The sequence below is a fragment of the Protopterus annectens genome, chromosome 2.part0 (assembly GCF_019279795.1).
Source record: "Protopterus annectens isolate FY-2018-M chromosome 2.part0, PAN1.0, whole genome shotgun sequence".
Lineage (NCBI taxonomy): Eukaryota > Metazoa > Chordata > Ceratodontiformes > Protopteridae > Protopterus > Protopterus annectens.
This window is the reverse complement of record NC_056728.1, coordinates 600267343-600289987: the sequence shown is the minus strand read 5'-3', so window position 1 is coordinate 600289987 and position 22645 is coordinate 600267343. Positions and strand designations below refer to the sequence as shown.

The window sequence follows — 22645 nt, the reverse complement described above, 5'->3', positions numbered from 1 at the left end:
GAGGTGGCTGAGCAGATTAAAGTGGAATCATCTGCATACTGAATGCAGGTTGCTTGCGGAATGATGGTGTATAGGTCATTAATAAAGATGGAAAAAAGAAGGGTCTTAATATGGAGCCCTGGGGAACTCCAAGGGTAACAGGTAGAAGGTTAGATAGTTTATTCCTTCAGAGGACTGCTTGTTGTCTGCCACTCAGGTAAGAGTGGAACCACTGGATAGTCTGGTTATCTAGGGAGAAGGTTCTTAGTGAATTTATGAGGAGTTGGTGGTTTACCATGTCAAACGGTTTAGATAGATCAATAAAGACGGCTGAGGAAAGAATGTTATTATTGTGGTTTTGGTTTATGACATTTGTGAAGGAGAGTAGGGCAGAGGTAGTGCTGTGAAATGGTCTAAAGCCATGCTGAGAGTTAGCAAGTAGATTGTTATAGATAAGATGGCTCAATAGTTGTTTATGGATACATTTCTCCATAATTTTAGCCAGGGGTGATAGAATAGCTATGGGTCTGTAATTTGATAGCTCAATAGAGTTACCACCTTAATGGAGTGGAATAATATGGGATATCTTCCAGATAGATGGGATGGTAGCTTCTTGTATAGTTCTATTAATAAGGATGGATATGGGGTATGCAATGGCATCTGCAGCTTTTTGTAGATACTCTGCTGGTAAGAGATCAGCAGAGAGGGTGGTGGGTTTCAGTATCTTACTTAGGATTTGGATAAGTGATGTGGGGACTGGTTGAAGGTGAAAGGAGAGTTGGGAGCTGGGTATAGTAGTAGTAGTAGTAGTTAGATTTGGGCCACCAGGGGATAACTGGCTGGCTAGGGATTGGATGGTCTCAGCAAATAAGCTATTAAAAATATTAGCAATTTCTTCTGTGCATTTTTGGTTGGAATCTGAAGAAGTTTATTAATACCTGCCCAAAACATTTGAGGCTTATTTTGGTGTCTTTGTTGTAGTTGGTAGTAGAATTTTTTTTTTGTCTATCATAATGGATCTTTTTGTGCCATTCCTTAGTTGATCTAAAGAGGCTTTTGTGGTATGCCATTTGGCCTAAACTTTGTTTCTAAGTAAGATTTTTGTCTGGTTTCTTTTGAAATCCACGAGGCTACTTTTGTTTTTGTTCTAATAGTACGAGATGGTGCATGGCAGTCAAGGATGGCTAAGAATTTGGTATTAAAATATTTTACCGCTTCTTCTAGTGACAGTTGTTTTAGACTGTTGCTGCAAAAATGGGTCAGTTGACTTCAGCTGATAAAATGGATCCTAAAGTAAGAAATTATTGAAAACAATGCAAAGACAATATGTACACTAAATTAAATAATGAAAATTCTTGAAGTAAAATTTAGATGACAGCACCTGGGGATGTATTTGACCAAAAGGCAGAGGAAAAAAGTTTTGAGATACTTGTATGACATATAAACTGTGCTTCCTCAGCCATTCCAGTCTGATTCCATTTAGCTAGCACTGTTTGTCTTGTGTGAAGAAATAATGCACAAATGACTGGAATTGTAGCCTTTTTATTAAACCATGTATGTTGCGCAATTGTCGAAAGATTCACGTTTGTCAGTAGGGTGATGTATTTAAATGGTAATGTATGAGGAAAAAAAAGGATTTATTTTTGCCACACGGAATATAGTTTATTCCAAATACCTTGAAATATTTTAATAAAGGTAACAGGATGAATTTCATATTCTCAATGAATTTCATATTCAAACTCTGGTCACCAAGATTACAGCTAAGCCCTCTGCTAGTGTGTTCGCCACTTTCCCCACTGGCAGTGGCCCCCTGAAAACCTGCGGCAATATTCCTTGAACACAGACCAACCACAAAACTGTTCTGAAGGCACTGCAGTTTCTCCTACTAGCACTGGCCCCCTGAAAACCTGCGGCAATCTTCCTTGAATGCAGACCAACCACAAAACTGTTCTGAAGCACCACAGTGTATGTCCAACGTTAAACTAAAAGTTAATTATTCATTGTCAAAGGGTAAAGCCTGTGGGTCTTTTATTTTTGGTGGTGTGCACACTTACAAGGAAATAGCAACTCAGTAAAACTGTCCCTCACCCCACTCCCTCTCCACTAAGTCTAGTCTGTCTTCCTCACTCATATTGCTGTACTTAAAACCTCAGTAGGTCCACTGTGTTAAATTAAACCATACCTCTGCTACTCACTGACCTGTCGAGTACTTTAATTCCAACTGGTAGATAGTTTTTAATTTCTTTCTGCTGCCTTACTGCTGCAATTTGCCCCCATCAGTTCAATTTAATTTAATCCATCTGTCCCACTCCCATTGGGCTCCTTGGACCTTCCTGATGCCACCCAAAGGCAGTCACTCCCATCCACCCCTGCAACCAAGCTTACTTACTCCCCAGTAGTTTCAGGCACCATTTTTAAAAACTCTGGTCATCAAGACTACAGCTGAGCCCCTTGCTAGTGTGCTCGCCAAGCAAGTGAACTGTATTTTCAAGTTTCTGATGCCTTGTACTCTTCTAAATGTAATAATTCTAAGAATGCAACTGTATAATTACGAACACTTCACCTTAGTTCTATTATATGCAGCCTAGTGCAACCTGTATTGTATGAAGTTACCTGTTTAATTGTATGGTGCTTAGCATGCTCTTACCATGATTTGTTTGGCGTATTTGTTATATCATCCCCCAAGATAGTGTTGTCACTATCCCAGTCAGGTCGAATGTGTATTCCAGCAATATTGTTATTATGCATTGTTATACTTAAAATCTGTTATCTATAGTGTACGCAACGTCCCTAGCTTTGCTAAGCCAAGGTATTTGAGCATTTGATATATGTCATACAAGCAACAATCAAAACTGTTACAGGCTTGGTTCCATTTGAATGTTGCTATTTGATTCATGTAATAGCTAGAAACCCAGCGATACACTGTATTAGTTAAAAAACACAGTCGATGCTTACCTAACTCCATGATATTACTACAAACAGCTGCTGAATTCCTGATCATATATTGCTAGTTTTATATACACATTTTTAGCGATAATTGCTCTTTAAGGTTATCTTCTGCCATTGTTTGTTGAATTGTGTTGCTAGATAGTCTGCCATGGTTTTAAATAGTTGGTATCTATGCTCCTCTGAAGAGTAATGTGTTACCTTGCACACTAATCTCAAGTATCCTACTAACCCTTCACTGGTACTATCCTTTCTCTGCCATCTATTCTTTATTTTATAGACATCTTCTCAGCATCTCTCTAACACTACCAACCCTTTCCTTTTACTACCCAACCTTCCCCTCCTTAAACCTGTATATTTTTTTGTTTTCTATTTCAGTTCTCCCATTGGCACTGGCCCCCTCAAAACCTGCAGCAATCTCCCTTGAACGCAGACTAACCACAAAACTGTTATGAAGGCACCACAGTATTTTTATTTTCTTTCTGCTGCTGTACTGCTGCGATTCTCTCAGCATCTCTCTCTAACACTACTAACCCTTTGCTTTTACTACCCAACCTTCCCCTCCTTAAACCTGTATATATTTTTTTATTTTCTATTTCAGTTCTCCCACTGGCACTGGCCCCTGAAAACCTGCAGCAATCTCACTTGAATGAGGACCAACCACAAAACTGTTCTGAAGCCACCACAGTGTTTTTATTTTCTTTCTGCTGTGATCTGCCTCCATCAGTTCAACCCACTCCATTCACCCTCACTGCGCTTGGGCTCACTCCACTCCCTAACCTACCCCCAATTCCTACCCACCCCCACTACACTTAAACTTATACTTAAACATAACCATGTCCACCACCCAACACCCAATCCTATAGCATCACACTATCCATTTCCACACCCCACTGCATTAGACCCTCCCTTCACTTCATCTTCCCCTGTCTATCTATCCAGTCAGGTAGAAGTATTCGATATGCAATACTCCCAAAGACCTTACCAAATCACCCATTCACATTTATTATATCTCTCCCTACCACTTTCACTATTGAAACATTATATCCCTACCTACTGCAACCTTACACACCAGCTCAACCTCAAAATGAAGCCTTTTAATCCAACATTCTTCCATATCGCTAGCTTAGCACTTATACTCCTACACTTCCTCTCCTCTCCTCTTATGACACTCGCTTACTATTCACTAATCCCTCCCCCTGACAAACCTCCTCATTTGATAACCAAAGTTCTTCACAACACTATGCTATAGCCTCAACACTGTTCCACACCTCCTATACAGACTATCATAAAATCAAAGTCCTTCCTCAACATCCCACATCATCAGTAGCTCAGAGATATTCAAAACTCCAACAGAAACTCTCCAAGCTCATTTTACACATAATTATGCATTTCAGGTGCTCAGGAGACATACACCCTAATCTTGGTCCCACCCCCAATTGCAGCTCAGTAGCCAACCACTCACCATCAACACTTTCTATGCTCCACCAAAGAAGCAAATCCTCCCTTTTGATCCTTAATATGAGTGTAAGACTCATAAGCAACAAAGTCCATGACCTACATGCCCTATTATCCCTTTACTCCCCCGATACTGTAATACTAATGGAAACATGGCTTAAACCAGATATCAGTAGCAATTAAGTTACTGCCCCCAGTTACAGCATTCTACGTAAAGATAGGAAAAACAAAAAAGGAGGGGATGTTGGCAATCTTATTCAAAGATCACTTTACACTAGACCTTCTTTACCTTTCCATACCTGAATTTGGTAATGCAGAATTAATATTTACTAAGTTAACAATTAACCTCAAAAACACTTAAATATCATAGATGGATACATTCCACCAGACAATATTGCCACACTTGAAAGCATACTACAATGGACCCCCATATCCCCCCCAAGAAACTGTACTTATGGGTGTCTTTAATATTGATTGGCTCTTTTGTTCCTCTTTAAACCCATGTAAACCTGTATGGCTTCACCCATCTCATCACATCTCCCACTAGGACTGATAAAACTTCTAAGCATCAATCAATTCTCAACTGGATTTTGTGTAGCAACCCCAATCTCTCCTTCCACTCAGGCTGTCTCCCTGACTGCCTTAGTGACCACACCCCAACCTTTCTCCTAAGAAACCGCATTCATCAAAACTGCCAACCCTCTACCCATCTAATCAGAAACAAAAAAAAAAAGAACTTTGATCCAAACAGGTTCATCTCTGCCATAAAAAGTTGCAATTGGGAACCTCTCAGGCTCCTGCCACTAGAAGACGCTGTTCTCTCCTTGAACTTCACCTTCCTAAACATACTCAACTACCATGCCCCCAGAATGATTAGAATGAAATCAAAATACACATCCTGGCTAAGTAAAGAATCCAGATCCCTACTCAGAACCAGAGATAAAGTCTGGGAACAATTTCATAAAAGCAGATCCCATATAACTAAACAAACCTTCCTAGAACTCCAAAATAAAGAAAACAAACAAGTAAAATTGGACAAAAGTAATTACTACCACAACATGCAGAATAAACATCGAAATAATCCTCAAAAATTATGGGCAGCAATTAACAATATATTACATCCTGGAAAATCAATCATTCCCACCCCAGCAACAAACAACAACTGCATGAACTTAGATACTCAGTTTAATACTTATTTTACAGAATCAATTCAACAACTTGCACTGACCCAGACCAGCCCCAACCACACTCCTCCTACCCCAAACCACAACAGTTTACATCCACCCAAAAGCAACAACCAGTTTACATTAAACCTAGACTCCACTAACATCATCAAAAAAGTACTAAAAAAACTTAGGCCCACTGCCTTAGCTTCTGACAATCGCCCAGCTGAATTCCTGCAAACTGCATCAGAAGCAATCACATAACCTGTACCCATACTTATAAAAAGGTCAATATCTGAAGCTCACATTCCCACCATCTGGAAAATCTCCCACATCTTATCCTTACAGAGAGGAGGTAAATTCACTGCACTAACAAACTATTGTCCAATTGCCATACTACACCCTCTATTGAAAATTCTGGAGAGGGTTGTACACACCCAACTTATGGACTATCTCCTTACACATAAACTTCGATCTAATACCCAACATGGTTTTTGCCCCTCTCACAGCACCACGACAGCCCTACTGTCCTTTACTAACACAGATAACCAGCATAGAAACAATGGCCAATTTGTATCACCCATATTTCTGAACCTGTCCAAGGCCTTTGACATGGTCAACCACTCCAAACTCATCAATGTCCTCTCCTCCCTTAACCTCAGTTACACCACTATCACCTGGTTCCAAAGTTACCTAGTAGAACATCAATAGGCTGTCGGCTGGCAAAAAGACATTTCTCCCCTTCTTCCTGTCACCTTAGGGGTCCCCCAAGGCTCCATCCTTGGTCCCCTTCTTTTTTCTCTCTTTACCAACCAGCTCCATTCTATTATATTCCAGACCTTAGTGGTTCAGTATGCAGATGACACTACCCTGATATGCTCAGCTTCCTCCCTCAAAGACCTTCATACCATTACTCGAGATTCCTTCTTATCTGCTGAATCCTGGTTCACTAGCTCCCAACTCATCCTAAATCCCAACAAAACACAACTTTTTCTCTTCTAGCCAGCCAGACATACCTCCCCATCCACAACCTTCAGTATCCTCTCTAAAAATAAAACTAGTATCACTCCAACAAACCATACCAAGTTACTAGGAGTGGAAATTGATAATAAACTGAAATTTGATATTCACATTGCCCAAACCATTAAAAAAGTTAACAAAAAACTTGGTCTCCTATATAGAAACAACAGGTTTCTTACAAATAACACAAAAGCCACCATTGCTAGAACCAACCTCCTCTCCACTCTCCTGTATGCCTCCCCAATCTTAACCAACCTCCATAAGACAGATGTAGCCAAACTTGAAGCCTGTTACAATAAAATCTCCAAGTTTGCCACTAATGCCTCATACAAGTCACGACACTGCTCATCACTTAAGCAGCTCAAGTGGCTTGAACTCCCTTAACTTCTTCTCTTTAATCAACTTACCTTCACCCACAAAATATCAATCAGAAAAAACCCTGCGGTCAAAGATCTCATTCAGCCATATTCCTCCTCAAGACCCCTTCGCTCCAGCAACAAACTACATCTACACACCACCAAAGCTAACAATTCAGCAGGCGAATCACTTTATTCCAATTACATCTACAAACACTGGAATAATCTACTAAACTCACTAGTAACTAACTCCTCAACACTTCAATTTAAAAAAAACTTCTAAAAACATGAATTACTAACACCTGGCTCTGCACCTGCAACTCCCTTGGATTGCTTATTCTTCCTTTTCGCTCAGTTATCATTACTCTTAATCTACTAGCATATTCTACCACTACTGGTAGTTTCACTTTTAACTGTACATAATCTTAGGGATATAGTCACTAAATGTAAACAACCGTTTTTTTTAATGTAAATTACTGTTACTCTACTTATGTGTCTTAAGCCACTGTCCTGTATGTATTTGATTCTCATGTGGATGCATTTGTTTCTCTACTTATGTAATTGTTATTCTTGGAGCTTTTCTTCCTGGGACTCCACTGAAAAAGTATCTGCGTCCAGTTGGACTTTCCTGGTAAACAAATGTAAACTAAATAAATAAATCAGTTTTAAAACTTAAGAGAATCATTATGTAAGTCAAGATTTGGTTTATAAACATATCAAACATCTATTTTACTTCTACAGGTTCATGTGATTACCACTTAAAAATCAAAAAAACAAAAAAAAAGAAATAAGATGCGGTCACTGCTGCTTTTTCATATTTTACATAACCACATATCATAGCTCTACATTTAGCATAAACTTGAAGCCAAACTACTAGTTTACAGCTCACAGCACCCGTTTATTAAATCATCATTGAACCATTTTATCAAAGCCTGTTAATACTGTATCTAATACATTGTGTGGTTTGCTTACTATTGACACAATTACTTAACTACTACTCTAAGTTATGGTTGAGCACACTGATTGAAATGCACGGCATTTATTTTTTCTGTGGTCACCTCTGCACGTGGCAAGTGAACAATGAATCACATAATACTAACTGGAGTGTCCTGCTGAATGCTGGGTCAAAACAAAAGAAGTGGGATGCATATGGGCCTGAGAAAAGAGTTGCTACTGAAAGTGGAATGCATATGGGTCTGAGTAAAAAGTTGCTACTGATACATGTAGAAAAAAAATACATTGTTGTGTTAGTTTTTGTTTGGTGACTGGAGCACAAGAGAAAGTAGGAGTTATCACAGAAAGCCTAACAAGCACTACTACCTTTTGCTCTATGACTTTAAGACACATCATTCCACACTTTAAAATGTACTCATTTGTTCTGCTTAGACCTGCATCAGACATATATTTCTGTTGGCTACAGAGTACACTTCTGAGGCAAGAAAAGAGTCAGAATTTCAAACAGAATATGCTGTTCAATAAAAAACAAGAGCAGGACTCATCTTACCCTTCGTGGGACAATCATGGAGAGCGGCTCTACAAGGTTTTTGTTTGTCACTAGCCTGTAAAAACGAAACACCTCACAAATGGATACATCTAGTCCTCTCTTTGGCATAACACCTATGGAGAAAATACAAAGATGAAAAATAGATCAGAAAGGGCATACATAGACTTGGCTATGGATAAATTAAAAGCCCTCCATTGTTTCATGAAGAAAATATCTAGACCAGATTAAAAAAGGCACTTGTTATGAACTTTTCTTGTTTATCGCACTCTTAATTTTCAAACTCCTCACATTCTTTTCTCTGGCTTTTCCATGAGTGTTTGATTCTGCAGGCCTTGTTCCAGTCTCTCTGGCTATGATCCATGATCTATCCCTATCTAGTCATGAACTCCATTAGATAACCAGTGTTTGTGTGTGTCTGGTGGGATGGTAGGGGTCATGAATTGTGGGAATATTGACAAAAGGCTTCCATGCACAATCGTGCAGATGTATGCTCACATCAGTGTTAAACAATGGCTGCTTCTAGCAGCTCTAACATAGTTGTTTAATGAATTGGCTGATGCAGAGCTGAGTATACTGTAAAAGCAGCTTATGTGGTACCAGTCCATAGAACCACTAAGAACATTATTGATGCAAGACACAATATCAAACAACCATGGAAATAGAAAAACAGAGAACTGAGCAAGGAGTTGTGACTAGGGATGTTTGGCATTGTGGAACACTACAGTCTTTTGATATTAAAAATACTGATTCACTTACTGTATGCCCAGTTTTTGTTAATGCACACTTGAGTATTTGTTAATGATGATGTACAGCTAGGTACTGCCCTTAAGAGCTACATTCCTGTGGAAAGACAGACACCTCATGACATTTAGTTTTAAACAAAACCAACCTACTGGTACAGTAAGCAGAAAGGGTACTACCATGTCCATATGCTAGTCAGAGGGCTACATGCTAAGCAATATGCTGGTAAATGACATCATTGTTTTAATGGCTCCTCCTTTTCAGCATTTTTATATTGTTTTTTCTCCTTTGGCCCGTTAGCAAACACTCATTCAGGAATCTCAGTGGAAGCCACACCACTACAAACCTGTTGCTCTCATCATCTGTTTTCCTTTTTCCTGTAGACACTGAAATAGCTAGCACGAACCCTTTGCACTAATTCAGAGTCTGGTGCTACATTTACCATGTCCAGATATGCGTGTGTGTGTGTGTGTGTGTGTGTGTGTGTGTGTGTGTGTGTGTGTGTACACACGTCTGTTAGTTTATGTGTCTGTGGGTCTGGGAGGGATCGATTTTGCAGCCTCACCCTTCTTAGTCTCTGGCCTATGTATTTCCTTTTCTGTAATGGTCACCTAGATCAATAACTTCATTTTGATGACAGCATATTTAATTTATGATCACTCTCTGAAAAACTGTCCAGAATGCTCATGCGGTTGGATCATGGGTCACTCTGCAGGATGTTGATCACCCCCCAGCTCTACCCTTACCCCCCCATATAAACACTCACACAACAGACTGGGGCAATTAACCCTAACCCACTCAACTCACTGTCACTAACCCCAACTAAACCCTAAACCATAAACACAATAGTACCACGCTTTAACATCTGCAACTTCTTTTCATTCACAACCCACTCACCTAACTATGTACTTAATATCCTGCCTAACAACTCAACTAGTAATCCTTACATGTACAACATCACTACCACCTCAAACCTTACCAATTAACTCCTCTTCACACACCATGACTGCCAATAAACCAATTTAATCTTAGAAGTTTCTCATATATCTCCCCACAAACTTTTCTCTGTACTCTTCCCACTGCTCAGCTCTACAACTACTATACATCTCACCAAGTAAACCTTGCCTTATACCTCCTGCTCATCTTCTTCTTCTTTCGGCTTTTCCCGGTTAGGGGTTACCACAGCAGATCACCTGTCCGCTCATGATTGACAGTGGAGTTTTACAGTGTCGAGATGCCAGCCCAGCGCCCAACCTTCCACAGAAGGCACACACACATGCACTCACACCTAGGGCCAATTTAGAGTGTCCAATCCACCTACAGCATGTCTTTGGGATGTGGGAGGAAACCGGAGCTCCCGGAGGAAACCCACGCGGCCACAGGGAGGACATGCAGACTCCGCACAGAAGGCACCCCAGCCAAGGATCGAACTGGAGAACCACTTGCTGTGAGGCGGCAATGCTAACCGCTGCACCACCATGGCTGCCCGCCTTATACCTCCTGCTCATACTTCCCCAAAACCCAACACACTACTTTCTTACCTACTCATAGTACTGCTTCAATGTGGAGACATCCACCCCAAAACAGGTCCTAATACTCTCCAAAACCTTAGAACATGTCCAAGAAATTTAAACTTTACGTCCCTTAAAAGCATGCATAATAAAATAACCCCCCTTATGCTTGGATAAACCAGCAAAAAACAGACAGCCTAGCCCTAAGCGAAACCTGGCTAAACCCTAGCATAAAAGACTCTGAAGTGTTACCAGCTAACTATGGCATAACTAGATTTGACAGATACCACAGTAAAAAAGGAAGAGGAGTAGCTCTACTCTAACCCTGCACCATCAATATAACTCCATTTAAAAACAACAACCCACATTCCCCAACATTGAAATGCTCATATTCTTTATAAATCTTAACAATACTAAAACAATCTGCATCATTGTTCTCTACATTCCTCCTGAACAAAGTATTCCCATATTAGAGGATATCCTCCCCTGGACCTCCCAAACCATCAAGCATGAGACTATCATACTAGGTGATGTTAATATAGATTGGCAGACCATCTCATCACAACTACCATCAAATAGTATCAACCTCTATGGCTACTGATTAACTCCCCTACTAGGTACAATAAGGACTACAGTCAACAATCTACCTTAGACTGGATTCTGGTGTCACATCCAACTACCTTCAACTCTAGTGGCACACTGCCATATTCCCTCAGTGACCACCTACTAGCATGCATCACTAGAAGCAATGTACACCTCCCAAAAACTCATACTCTGAAATCCATTTGTAACCTAATTAATTTTATCCAAGACAAATTAAATGAATTACTCAACAAAATAAATTGGTCTCCACTAAAACATCTCCCACTAGATGAAGCTGTGCTCCAGTCCACACAAAAAATAATAAAAAAATATGTCCATTGGCTAACAAAGGCTTGTAAAAATCTAATAAAAAAAGGATAATGTTTTGCTCTCTGGAAGAATAGTAAAATTTATGCAGATCTAATACACTTCAAACAACTGTTGAACCAAGAAAAGTAATAGGTTATCAAATGAATAATCATACTATATCCACCTACAACAAGACCATAATACCAACCTCAGAAAATTCTGGTCCTCTATATCAACCTTACTCGATCCTGTCAGAAAAAAGACCTCTGCCTTTCACGTAATTCTCCTCCATCCCAAATAGCCAAAAACTTTAACAACCACTTAATACAAACCATAGCCAAGCTGATTGCTAATACCCCCAAATCTAGCTCCTCCCCATCTTCCTCCTCAACTCTCCCTAATAATAGCCCTACTGCTACTTTTAACCATTTCCAACATAGCAGCCAGAAGGTCCTTTCTGAAAACTCAGCATTTTTCTTACAACAAATAACAACAACCCTCATGAAAAAAAAACTTCTGCTGGAACTAAAACCCTGCTGTAACTCCACTGACAACTCCCTCCCCATTACCTTAAATTAGCTGCCAGCTTCATAGCCTACCCAATCAGCATCCTGCTCAATAGATCTATTTCAGAATCTACAGTATCAGAAATGTAGAAAAGGTTCTACAGCATCCCTATTCACAAAGGTGGCAAATCCACTGAATTGACCAACGTATGACCCATACCTATTCTATCTCCAAAGTCAAAACTATTAGAAAAGTGCATACACCTACAGTTAATGAAATACTTGCTGCAAAACTACCATCTTACACCTACCCAGCTTGGTTTCTGCCCAGGCCTCAGCACATCCACAGCCCTCTTATCCTTTACTGAAACCATTAACAGAGCTAGAGACACAAGGTACTTGGTATCTGCTATATTTTTCAACCTTTCTAAGACATTTACCACCATCTCTCACTAAATACTCTTGCACAAGCTCTCAAGTTTAGGTTTTACCCCTCCCACCTTACGATGGTTCCACAGTTACCTACACGAGTGAAAACAAGGTGTAAAGTGGCTAAATGAAATCTCTCCCTTTTTTAATAACCCCACTGGAGTCCCACAAGGCTGTATACTTGGTCCCCTGCTCTTCAACATATTTACAAACAACCTACATTCTGCCTCATCCACTGTAACATCCATACAGTATGCAGATGACTCCATTATTATTTGCTCCTCTCCTACACTACCACAACTCATCAAAATCACACAAGATACTTTTTCAGCATTTGAATCTTGGCTCACTAACCATCAACTATTCTTAAACCCAAAGAAAATTAAACTCCTTCTCTTCCTACCAAAAAATCAATCTATTGACACAAATCAATTCAAAATACACACAGCTGATAACACTGTTCTCAAAATAGTCGACCACACCAAACTGCTAGGGGTAACTATTGATAACCACTTAAAGTTCGATCTCCATGACCAACAAAATATAATAAAAAAAACACCAGAAACACAGTATCTTATACAGAAACAAAAACTCCTTGACCACATCAATCAAAATCCCTCTAGCACAAACCTTCTTACTTCCCTCCCTTCTACACAGTGCCTCAGCATTCTCTAACCTACAGACTTCCACCAGATCCCAAATGGAACAGTGCTATAACAAAGTAGCAAAGTTTGCTACAAACTCCAAAACTAGCACTCATCATTGTAAACCACTGCAAATGCTAGACTGGCTAGAATTTTCCAATTATCTGTTCTGTATCCAGCTCACAACACTACATAACATAATCAACAAGCCCCTAGCCTGTCCTGCCCTAAAGAACATAATCAAACCTTACAACCCCAGCAAAACCCTCAGGACTGAAGATAAGAAGCTTCTTACTATTTCCAAAGCTTCTAAAATGCCCAGACAGAGCCTATTCTCTCACTATGTAGCCAAAGCAAGGAACACATTCCCACCATTGACCAGAGGTTTTCCTGAACTAGCAGCTTTCAAAAAAATCCCTAAAGCAGCATCTTAACAACTCTTGGCTGTGCTCATGCTCTACTCCTGGCTAATCTCTCATACACTTTCTCCCTCCTTCTTTTATATGCTCTGCCTTCCAGAGTTTCTCATACAATCATCGTTTATGTAAACTAACACTACCTAAGTTTAACAAACAGCCCCATAATATTCCTCTCATCTATTAATCCACATTCTACTTCCTATAACTATGATGTCACTGTACTTCTATAATGTGACTAACATAAACACCGCATAAATTAAGGTATAATAACTATAACTACTGGCTGTATCGTAATATAACTACTGGCTGTATCGTAAAGAGTCTTCTACTCATTGCTCTGATATCCTAAGGTCATATTGTATTGTATGTATTATATGTATATACGATTGTTTCTTCTGCCAACGTATAAATACTTGTTCAGCAACTATAACCACTTACCAAATCATAGAGATCCTACAACAGACTGCATAGATATCCTAATACCAGCTTACATAACTGACATATGTCTGATTTCCTCTAATAATATTTCAAACACTGATTTGTGTTGATTCTTCAGAAGTAACTGCATTAATTTTTTATTTATGTATATTGTAATAATGTTTTATCTTTCATTTTCTATGTACATTGTAGTCTGTAATATTGCTTTTCTCCCTTGGCCTCCACTGAAAACAGGATCTTCTGACCCAGACGGACCATCCCGGTAAACAAATGTCAAATAAATAAATAAATAAAAATATCAAGCATCTCACTTTGCAACACAGCTGTTCATATATGTATCAGGACTTGTGTTACACAGGTGCTCCGAGAAAAGGAGTGTACAGGAAATTAGTGGACCCTCTCTATGGGAACAAGTAGTATTAGGCAGGATTGAAGGTGTCACATTAGCAAAGTGCACCGGATTGTAGTTTATAACATCACAGGAAAGGCTGGCCAGCATGCATGAGTGTGCCTGAGGCTATGCGCCCTCATGCGTGCAATAAAGTGCCATATCACTGCCACATATACAGTGGCAGACAGCCCAAGGATGGCCAGCAAAGCAACGTATCAGTCCAGTTTACTATATAAATAAGGAAGGAAGAGGAAGACAGCAAAATGGGGACTAGTTGGTAGGCAGAAGAAGAGCGCACACACTTTATTTTGTTTTACATAAGAAGATGAAGGGCAGCTGGGGAAGATAGTGAGGAATGATACTGGAAGGAACAGAGGGAGCAGGGAAGGTTGCAGGGACAGAAAACAAACATAAAATCCAGACATAGGGGTGTTTGTGACATAAAAGTTGGGAACAGCAGTGGATGACACAGACAATTGGTGGACACTTGCTGGTGGAGAAGCTGAACAACAAACAAGCCATGGGGAATGACACATACAGCAGAAGAATACAGGTATGGGATATAGGGCAGGGAGGATACATGATTGATGCCAGAGTGACCCAGAGGACAAGCCATACAGACATCTGTCAACTCTGTGGCTGATGTTGTGTGTTGGCTGAGTCCTTGCTGCCCCAAGCATCAGGAGATGTAGGTTGTGTGACTTGACTAGCCATGCTAGGAGGTGCTTCATGGTGGTGAGTCAAGTGTCGAGCTGATAGCATACCTCAGATGACACCAGCCTACACAACTGAAACCAAACAGCCTTCACTCCTCTCCTAACTAGTGGCCATCAGTGAGCCCCCCCAGGTCATTTTCATCAGGGTTACCTCCAACACCAGAGGTACTGGCTAGTGCAGGATGATATGATTACCTCCAGTCTTCTGATACCACCACAACAGAATGTGTAGGTGGATGTGAAAACAAAAACAAGACATATTGATACACATACAAATTCGCTACGCATAACAGTAGAGCTGTACAGTATACATGTGCAGGTAGTATATGAAGCCATTGCTTAAGAGATACTCTTCTCTCCTGCAACATCCTTCTAAGTTAACTTGCTGCTCCTTAACCTCTGTAATAGAAAGCAGGAAAATTCAGTACACCGGTGGAGCTGTTTAAAAAAGGCGGGAAATGCTTACAGTAAAAGTCTGTCTGTATGCCCTTAACCTCCGTCTTCTACTGGCAAAGTAGTTCATAGTGCTGCTGTCACAAGTTCCTGTAACCCCTGAATTGCTAACAAGTATAGGTGATGCCAAGGACAACCCTCAGTGTCCTGGCAAGCTCATATTGGGCATCCACCTTGTACAAAGAGCCATTATACTGGCAAAGCAGATGCTCCTGATAGCCCTTGTGGTGGACATCATGAAGGGTCCTTGTTGTTCATAGCACCTGAAGCAGTAATGGCCATTCATTCAAGTCTGCTTGGTTAGCAAAATGGTAAACCTGTGCACACTGATACACTTTCAAGTGCCACATGACAAAAATCACAAAATCTGCAATGAGGGATTTCTGAAATCCTTTGTAGGGCACAATCATGGCACTGAGCTTCACAGAAGCTGTGCATGAGCACACTGTGCACAAGTATCACCAACCCCAGGCCGAGCAGGGACAAGCAGGCTAGTGCTGCTTATAGTGGGCAGCATGGTGTATTAAGGTGGTGATTTAGAGACAGCTACACTACATTCCACCAGTAACACAACTGCTGAGCTAAGAGACCTGTATTAGTGATGAGATAGAAGCAAAATCCTGTAGACGTTACCACAGCAGAGAATGAGCAAGTTCCACTTGATTAAGAAGAAAATGAGCTTTTATTGATAAAACAAATAAAATACGATGAGCGCTTTCAGCATAAACTGCCTTCTAATGCAGGAAGGGGTGTTGTGATAACATATCCATTGCTGCAGGATATATATATATATATATATATATATATATATATAAAATAGGTGGGAATGCTCAAAGCGCAAGTGAGAACAGGTGCAAGGCCAACATATGGGATAGGTCAGCATAAGGTCATACAGGAGATCCACATAAAGCCATGCATGCAAATTGGTTAGTGTGTGTGTGTGTGTGTGTGTGTGTGTGTGTGTGTGTGTGTGTGTGTGTGTGTGCGCGCATCCACAGACAGCCATGCACACACACTGAGCAATGTGTATAATCCATAGGTGCAGACGTTTTGTCATGAGCTCACAAGACAGGCAACAGCTGGAAAAGTTCACCACCAAGGATGCTGAAGTGTTATTGCAAGCCTTCCACAGACCTAGCATTTGCATCCTGAACAATGGTAAACTGGACAAAATTTGTTTGAACTACAGTGCAATGGAAAAATATTTGCTCCCTTTCTGATTTTTTATTTTTTTGCATGTTTGTCACACTTAAATGTTTCAGATCATCACACAAATATAAATTTTAGACAAAGATAACCCAAGTAAACACAATTGCAGGAAGTCATCCAGGTCCAGAAGCACCAAAGCAGCCCCAGACCATCACACTACCACCACCATGTTTGACTGTTGGCATGATGTTCTTTTTCTGAAATGCTGTGTTACTTTTACACCAGATGTAATGGGATGCATACCTCCCAAAAAGTTCAACGTCTGTTTTGTCAGTCCACAGAACATTTTCCCAAAAGTCTTGGGGATCATCAAGATGTTTTTTGGCAAAAGTGAGACAAGCCTTTATGTTCTTTTTGGTCAGCAGTGGTTTTTGCCCTGGAACTCTACCATGCATGCCATTTTTGCTCAGTCTCTTTCTTATGGTTGAGTCATGAACACTGACCTTAACTGAGGCAAATGAGGCCTGCAGTTCTCTAGATGTTGTCCTGGGTTCTTTTGTGACCTCTTGAATGAGTCGTCGCTGCGCTCTTGGGGTAATTTTTGTAAACCGGCCACTCCTGAGAAGGTTCACAACTGTTCCATGTTTTCTCCATTTGTGGATAATGGCTCTCACCATGGTTTGCTGGAGTCCCAAAGCTTTAGAAATAGCTTTGTAACCTTTTCCAGACTGATAGATGTCAATTACTTTATTTCTCATCTGTTCCAGAATTTCTTTAGATCATGGCATGATGTCTTCCTTTTTTTGGGATCTTTTGGCCTACTTCCCTTTTCTGACAGGTTCTATTTAAATGATCTCTTGATTCAACAGGTCTGGCAGTAATCAGGCCTGGGTGTGGCTAGTAAAATTGAACTCAGCTTTCTCAAAAATGTGATTAACCACAGTTACTTCATGATTTAACAAGGGGGGCAATTACTTTTTCACATAGGACCATGTAGGTTTGGATAGCTTTTTCCCCATAATAAATAAAATAATTACTTAAAAACTGCATTTTGTGTTTACTTGGGTTATATTTGTCTAATATTTAAATTTGTTTGATGATCTGAAATATTTAAGTGTGACAAATGCAAAGAAATAAGAAATCAGGAAGGGGAAAATACTTTTTCATTGCACTGTAAGTGTGAAAGAGAGTTCTGAAGGACATCAGTGCTATGGGTGAGCATAACAGAAGTCTGCATCAGGATCAGAAAAAAGTAACTGATATGATATTGCATGCCCAGTACCAGGTATGGGGCATTGCTAAGGATATGTTCAGCACAGGAGAGGTACCAATTACACAGCAAGAGCTCAAAAATGTGAAGGAGTTCCTGAAGTCCTTACCTGAGTTTAGGGATCAAGCCCTCATACTGAGTGATGGAGTGAATGTGGGAGCTGGGCTGGTGAGAACTACACAGGTGTTTGTAGGGGAAGCACTATGTATTAGGTTTTAAACTGTCATACTGAACAGTGCACTGCACACCAGACAGGACATGCTCTGAAAGAGATTTCTGCATATCTATCCCCTAGGTGGCTCTGGTCTGCAACTGCAACATCCTGCGCAACAAGGTAAGCATATGTCCATGTGCTAATCACAGATTGTGTCAAGTACCAGTATGACTGCCACAGGAAGGGGTTTAAGCATTTGTTTCATTGATGTGACAGTTGTCTTGTCTTTATGCTTCCACAGGTTCTCACAAGGGAGAGTCTAGGAAATGATTCAGTACATGCCTGATGTAAGCAGGTCACTTGTGGATGATGATGACATTAACATGCACATGACACATTCTGGTAACAGAGCGGCACTGTCAATAGCACTACCACTGGAGGGTTTATCCACATATGAACATAAAAGAAGTCTCTGAAATGCACACATGCCCCATAGGCGTGAGGCATGGTGACCCACAGCACTACCATGACTTGAGGTGAGTCTCTGACTAATGTGCAGCACTAGGCATTAATCAGCAGATATGCAGGTAAGTAGTCCAGGCACAAAGAGTAACTACCACCATCATTGGGGAAATACTGAATGTGATTTGAGCCCTGTGGGTCAACATGTAACATCTCCATGACATGTGGGATGACATCAAGAATATGCACACTGATATGGAGTATAAGCACAAGGAGCAGATAGTGCTACTCAGATCACTCTTTGGTAGCACTGCATCCAATTTTGTCCATGTGGCAGATTTACACCATCTCCTGCTCTGCTTCTGCAGGCCATACTCTCCATGGCCATGGAAAGGTCTGGATGTGAGGTAACCAGCCAGCCATACTCAAATGACATAGACTATTTCTGAGACAGCACCGCTGTTGGATCTGGCCAGGCAGGCCATTACACTTGGTGTAGTTGGTCAACCATAAATAACTATCAAAGTTCCCTAGGCTCAACCACTGGGACATCTCACCAGGCCACATGCTACTGCTCATATCATTTAACAACCCATGTGGGCAGAAGGAGCACTATGTCTCCTGACAGCCATCATCTGGGTCATGGATATCCATATATCTCTTGGCTCCAGACATGTGGCACACCATCTATGTGCATGTGCATGATTCTATGTTTTACACCATCTTGGGCGCAGACTGTATTAAGCCCCAGGACTGCAGGTCATCACAATACATACTGCCAATGTTTATGACATAGTAGTTCCACCTCACTACTATAAGATGCAATCCCGAATTCCCACAACTTGCTACCAGTCTGAATAGTTTCTATATCCTACTTTCCATCAGCCTGGTCCCCCACCTGTGCAAATGGTGATGGTTGTGTCCTGCCCACATGCTAACCCTGTGTAGGTAAGATAAAGTAATATCTGATTTATACTGTGGCCAGTCACTGATGTAAATAGCTTAGGTGTGATAATGCATGCATCACTTTATTTTTGTTTTCTATGCCATGGACCAAACACCACATCTTTGCCAGTACCACTATGTACTGCTACGACCGGGGCATCACATGGAGTCCTGCTGCTGCCTGTTCCTTCTCTTACTGACTGCTCCTTGTTCACTACTCTAACAGGTATGTTAAACCCTGCTATGATGTTTCTCTGCTGCTGTAGCTGTTTCTGTACAACCATATTACGCAACATAGAGCACACTAAACATCTAGCTGCTTGTTTCAGGTGAATACTGCAGTGCCACACTGGATACATTATGGCAGGAGAAGCATTGACTTGAAGCGTTGACTGAAAACACTTACCACCACATTCCATGTCGCTGATTGGGCAGTATTATGTGCTGTTTTTGACATGGTCTAAGGTTTGTGGATAGGGGTCATTGCCCACTGCTCCAATGCATATCCAGTATCCTCTGCACACACAACAGTAACATCATTTTATATGATCTGACTGCATTAACAGTGCCCACATGTATATGTGACTACCAAGTAGATGACTCTGGTGGAAGTCACAATACAAGAACTGTTGCTATAGGTCAGACATACACATCATAATGAGAATTATGAGAACTGACTAGGTTGCACATGGAAACAATATAGAAGATACCCTGGGCATTGTTCACAACATGGCAGTTGAGGGAGTGCAAGCCCTTCCTGTTGATCTATCTGATACCCTATGGCACAAGTGAACTCTAGGCATCATTATGTGTACATATGACAGGTCCCAGAACCTGAAATAATATGGGTAATTGTGAAAAACATCAACACAGTAGTGGTTCTCTCCACTGCAGTCTTTGGGAATCATATATGTTTCTCAGTGTGCTTCAGCATACTGTTAATGAACTGGTGAAGAATACACAAGGCTTATTACCTGTAAAATTCCTATGATCCCCCCAAGATATTGCTGAAAGGTCCCTATTGTTAGGATGGTCAAGGCTTGACGTACATTTGGTGCCACTTGGGAGGGCTGTTCTTACATGCCCGTGATTCCTCATGTGTATGACACAATTTGTCAAGCTCCTATATAGTTTCACTACCCACAGAAAAACAGACCAAATCTGGTTGGCCAAGTGATGATGTGTTAAACACTGACAGTAACATCTGTGTTGGCATGGAAGGCTAAGTCAAGTCATAGGTACTACTTCAAAGGATACCACTAAGAAATCTTGCTTTGCTGACACTGCTGCTACTACAAACAGTGTAGTACGCTGCATATCAGTACTTCCTGGTATTCAGAATGAGTGAACACTGCTGCAACACATCTATTTCATATGTCTCTGAGTCAGTCCACCATATTTGATGGCATAATTTGCACAAATGTTGTCATTCACTTGAAGCAGGAACCTCATTTCTGTATCATTATGCAGCCATTTGCATGCACTTCATACCATGCTACTAGTGTCTCTGAACTGACTCATCCCTGCATGTCATCACATTCTGCACTACTTTGTGCAGTGTTATGTACTAACTGCCCATGAATACAAGCTGCAGTCTTCATACTTGTGCAAAGAACATTAATTGGAAAGAACAATAACATCACAATATAAACTGCTGCTACACATCCACAAATCCCACATGCGATACACTACAGACTTCCATTTATAGCAGACTAAGCTCAACTGCATTTCTCAAAAATGTATCTATCTTTAGTTTTCTGTAAAACATTGCATCTAATTTATTAGGTATATGTACTTACTATATGTTTATTTTTCATTCTTTATTGAGATTTAATATTAATAACACCTTAAAAACAATATTTGCCAGAGAAAGAGAAAAATTACGGAACAATCACCAAAAATTTATATCGAAATGTTCATATTGAATAAAGTGGTTAAAGTACTTAAATTTGCAATAGCATGCACAAAAAAACAGAGAACCAGCCAAACACGACTTTGTTTAGCCGATTCTCTGTTTTTTGTGCATATCGTTTTCTTGTCTGTTGGACTGGCCTTTACCCATGATATATACTTTTCTTTGCTCTTAATTTTGAAATGGCTGTTTAATATTCTGGGGTAATCTAGTGATGCTAGAACTTTAAAATAATTATTTTAATAGTTAAAACTACTAAGAAAATTAAACTAACAAAACATTCTTTATTAATATTATATGTATTAACATCACCTAATAACCGTAAATCATATATATAACGAATCAGTTGACTGACAAAAGATGTAAAAAAATTGATGAGTTTTGTTCCATTACAGAGAAATACATAGACATCCTCCAAAACCTATTTCTATTTAACAGTCATTTGACAGGAATATTAACAAAGGTTGTCATTATTTGTCCACTTTAACTTCTGTAGAGTTAGAAAAGCTCGTAAAAATATTTTGCTGAATAATCCTATTTCATTATGTCTTTATTTTAATATAAGATTTCCAAAGCAATCATAATATCAAAAGGTTTACTTCTGAATATGTCTCGATTCCATTTACTTAGAATTCCATTAAGATCTTCTACTTTTTCCCCGAACAAGCCTAAAAATTAAATTCAATGATTTTTTCCTGCCTCTGTAAATCTGGATATTTGAATCAAGTGAGTTTTAAAATATTTATATATGGTAGCAGCTCTACATCTAACCAATGTTGTTTGCCTTTCGGCTTTTCCCGGTTAGGGGTCACCATAACGGAACTCCGGTCCGCTAATGATTGGCAGTTGATTTTTTTTTTTATGGTGTCGAGTTGCCAGCCCAATGCCCAACCTTCAACGAAGGAACGCCCATTCAATGCATGTCTTTCAAATGCCCACTTGCCCGCGGGGAGGACATGCAGACTCCACACAGAAGGCACTCCCAACCCAAGCCGAGAATCGAACAGGAGAACCTCTTAATGTGAGGCAACAACGCTACAGCTGCACCACCACGGAGAGAGCTCTACATCTAACCAATATTTCAAATAATGGGGTAAAGTTTAGAATATTATTTTTTTAAATTGAACTCTGTTTAAAACTGCAAATCAGCTGAAAAATAACTTTTGATATGGAATATTATAGTTGACC

General features: G+C 40.2%; 1 protein-coding gene across 2 annotated transcripts in view; it reads right to left on the bottom strand.

Annotated features, from left to right (window-relative positions):
- Positions 1-22645, bottom strand: part of LOC122793164 (coronin-2A-like) — a 2539836-nt gene that overhangs the window by 103393 nt on the left and 2413798 nt on the right. For both annotated transcript variants that reach the window (XM_044060980.1, XM_044060981.1), the window contains one exon: positions 8427-8539. In XM_044060980.1, coding sequence (XP_043916915.1) covers positions 8427-8539 — 113 coding nt within the window. The remainder of the gene's footprint in view (positions 1-8426; positions 8540-22645) is intronic.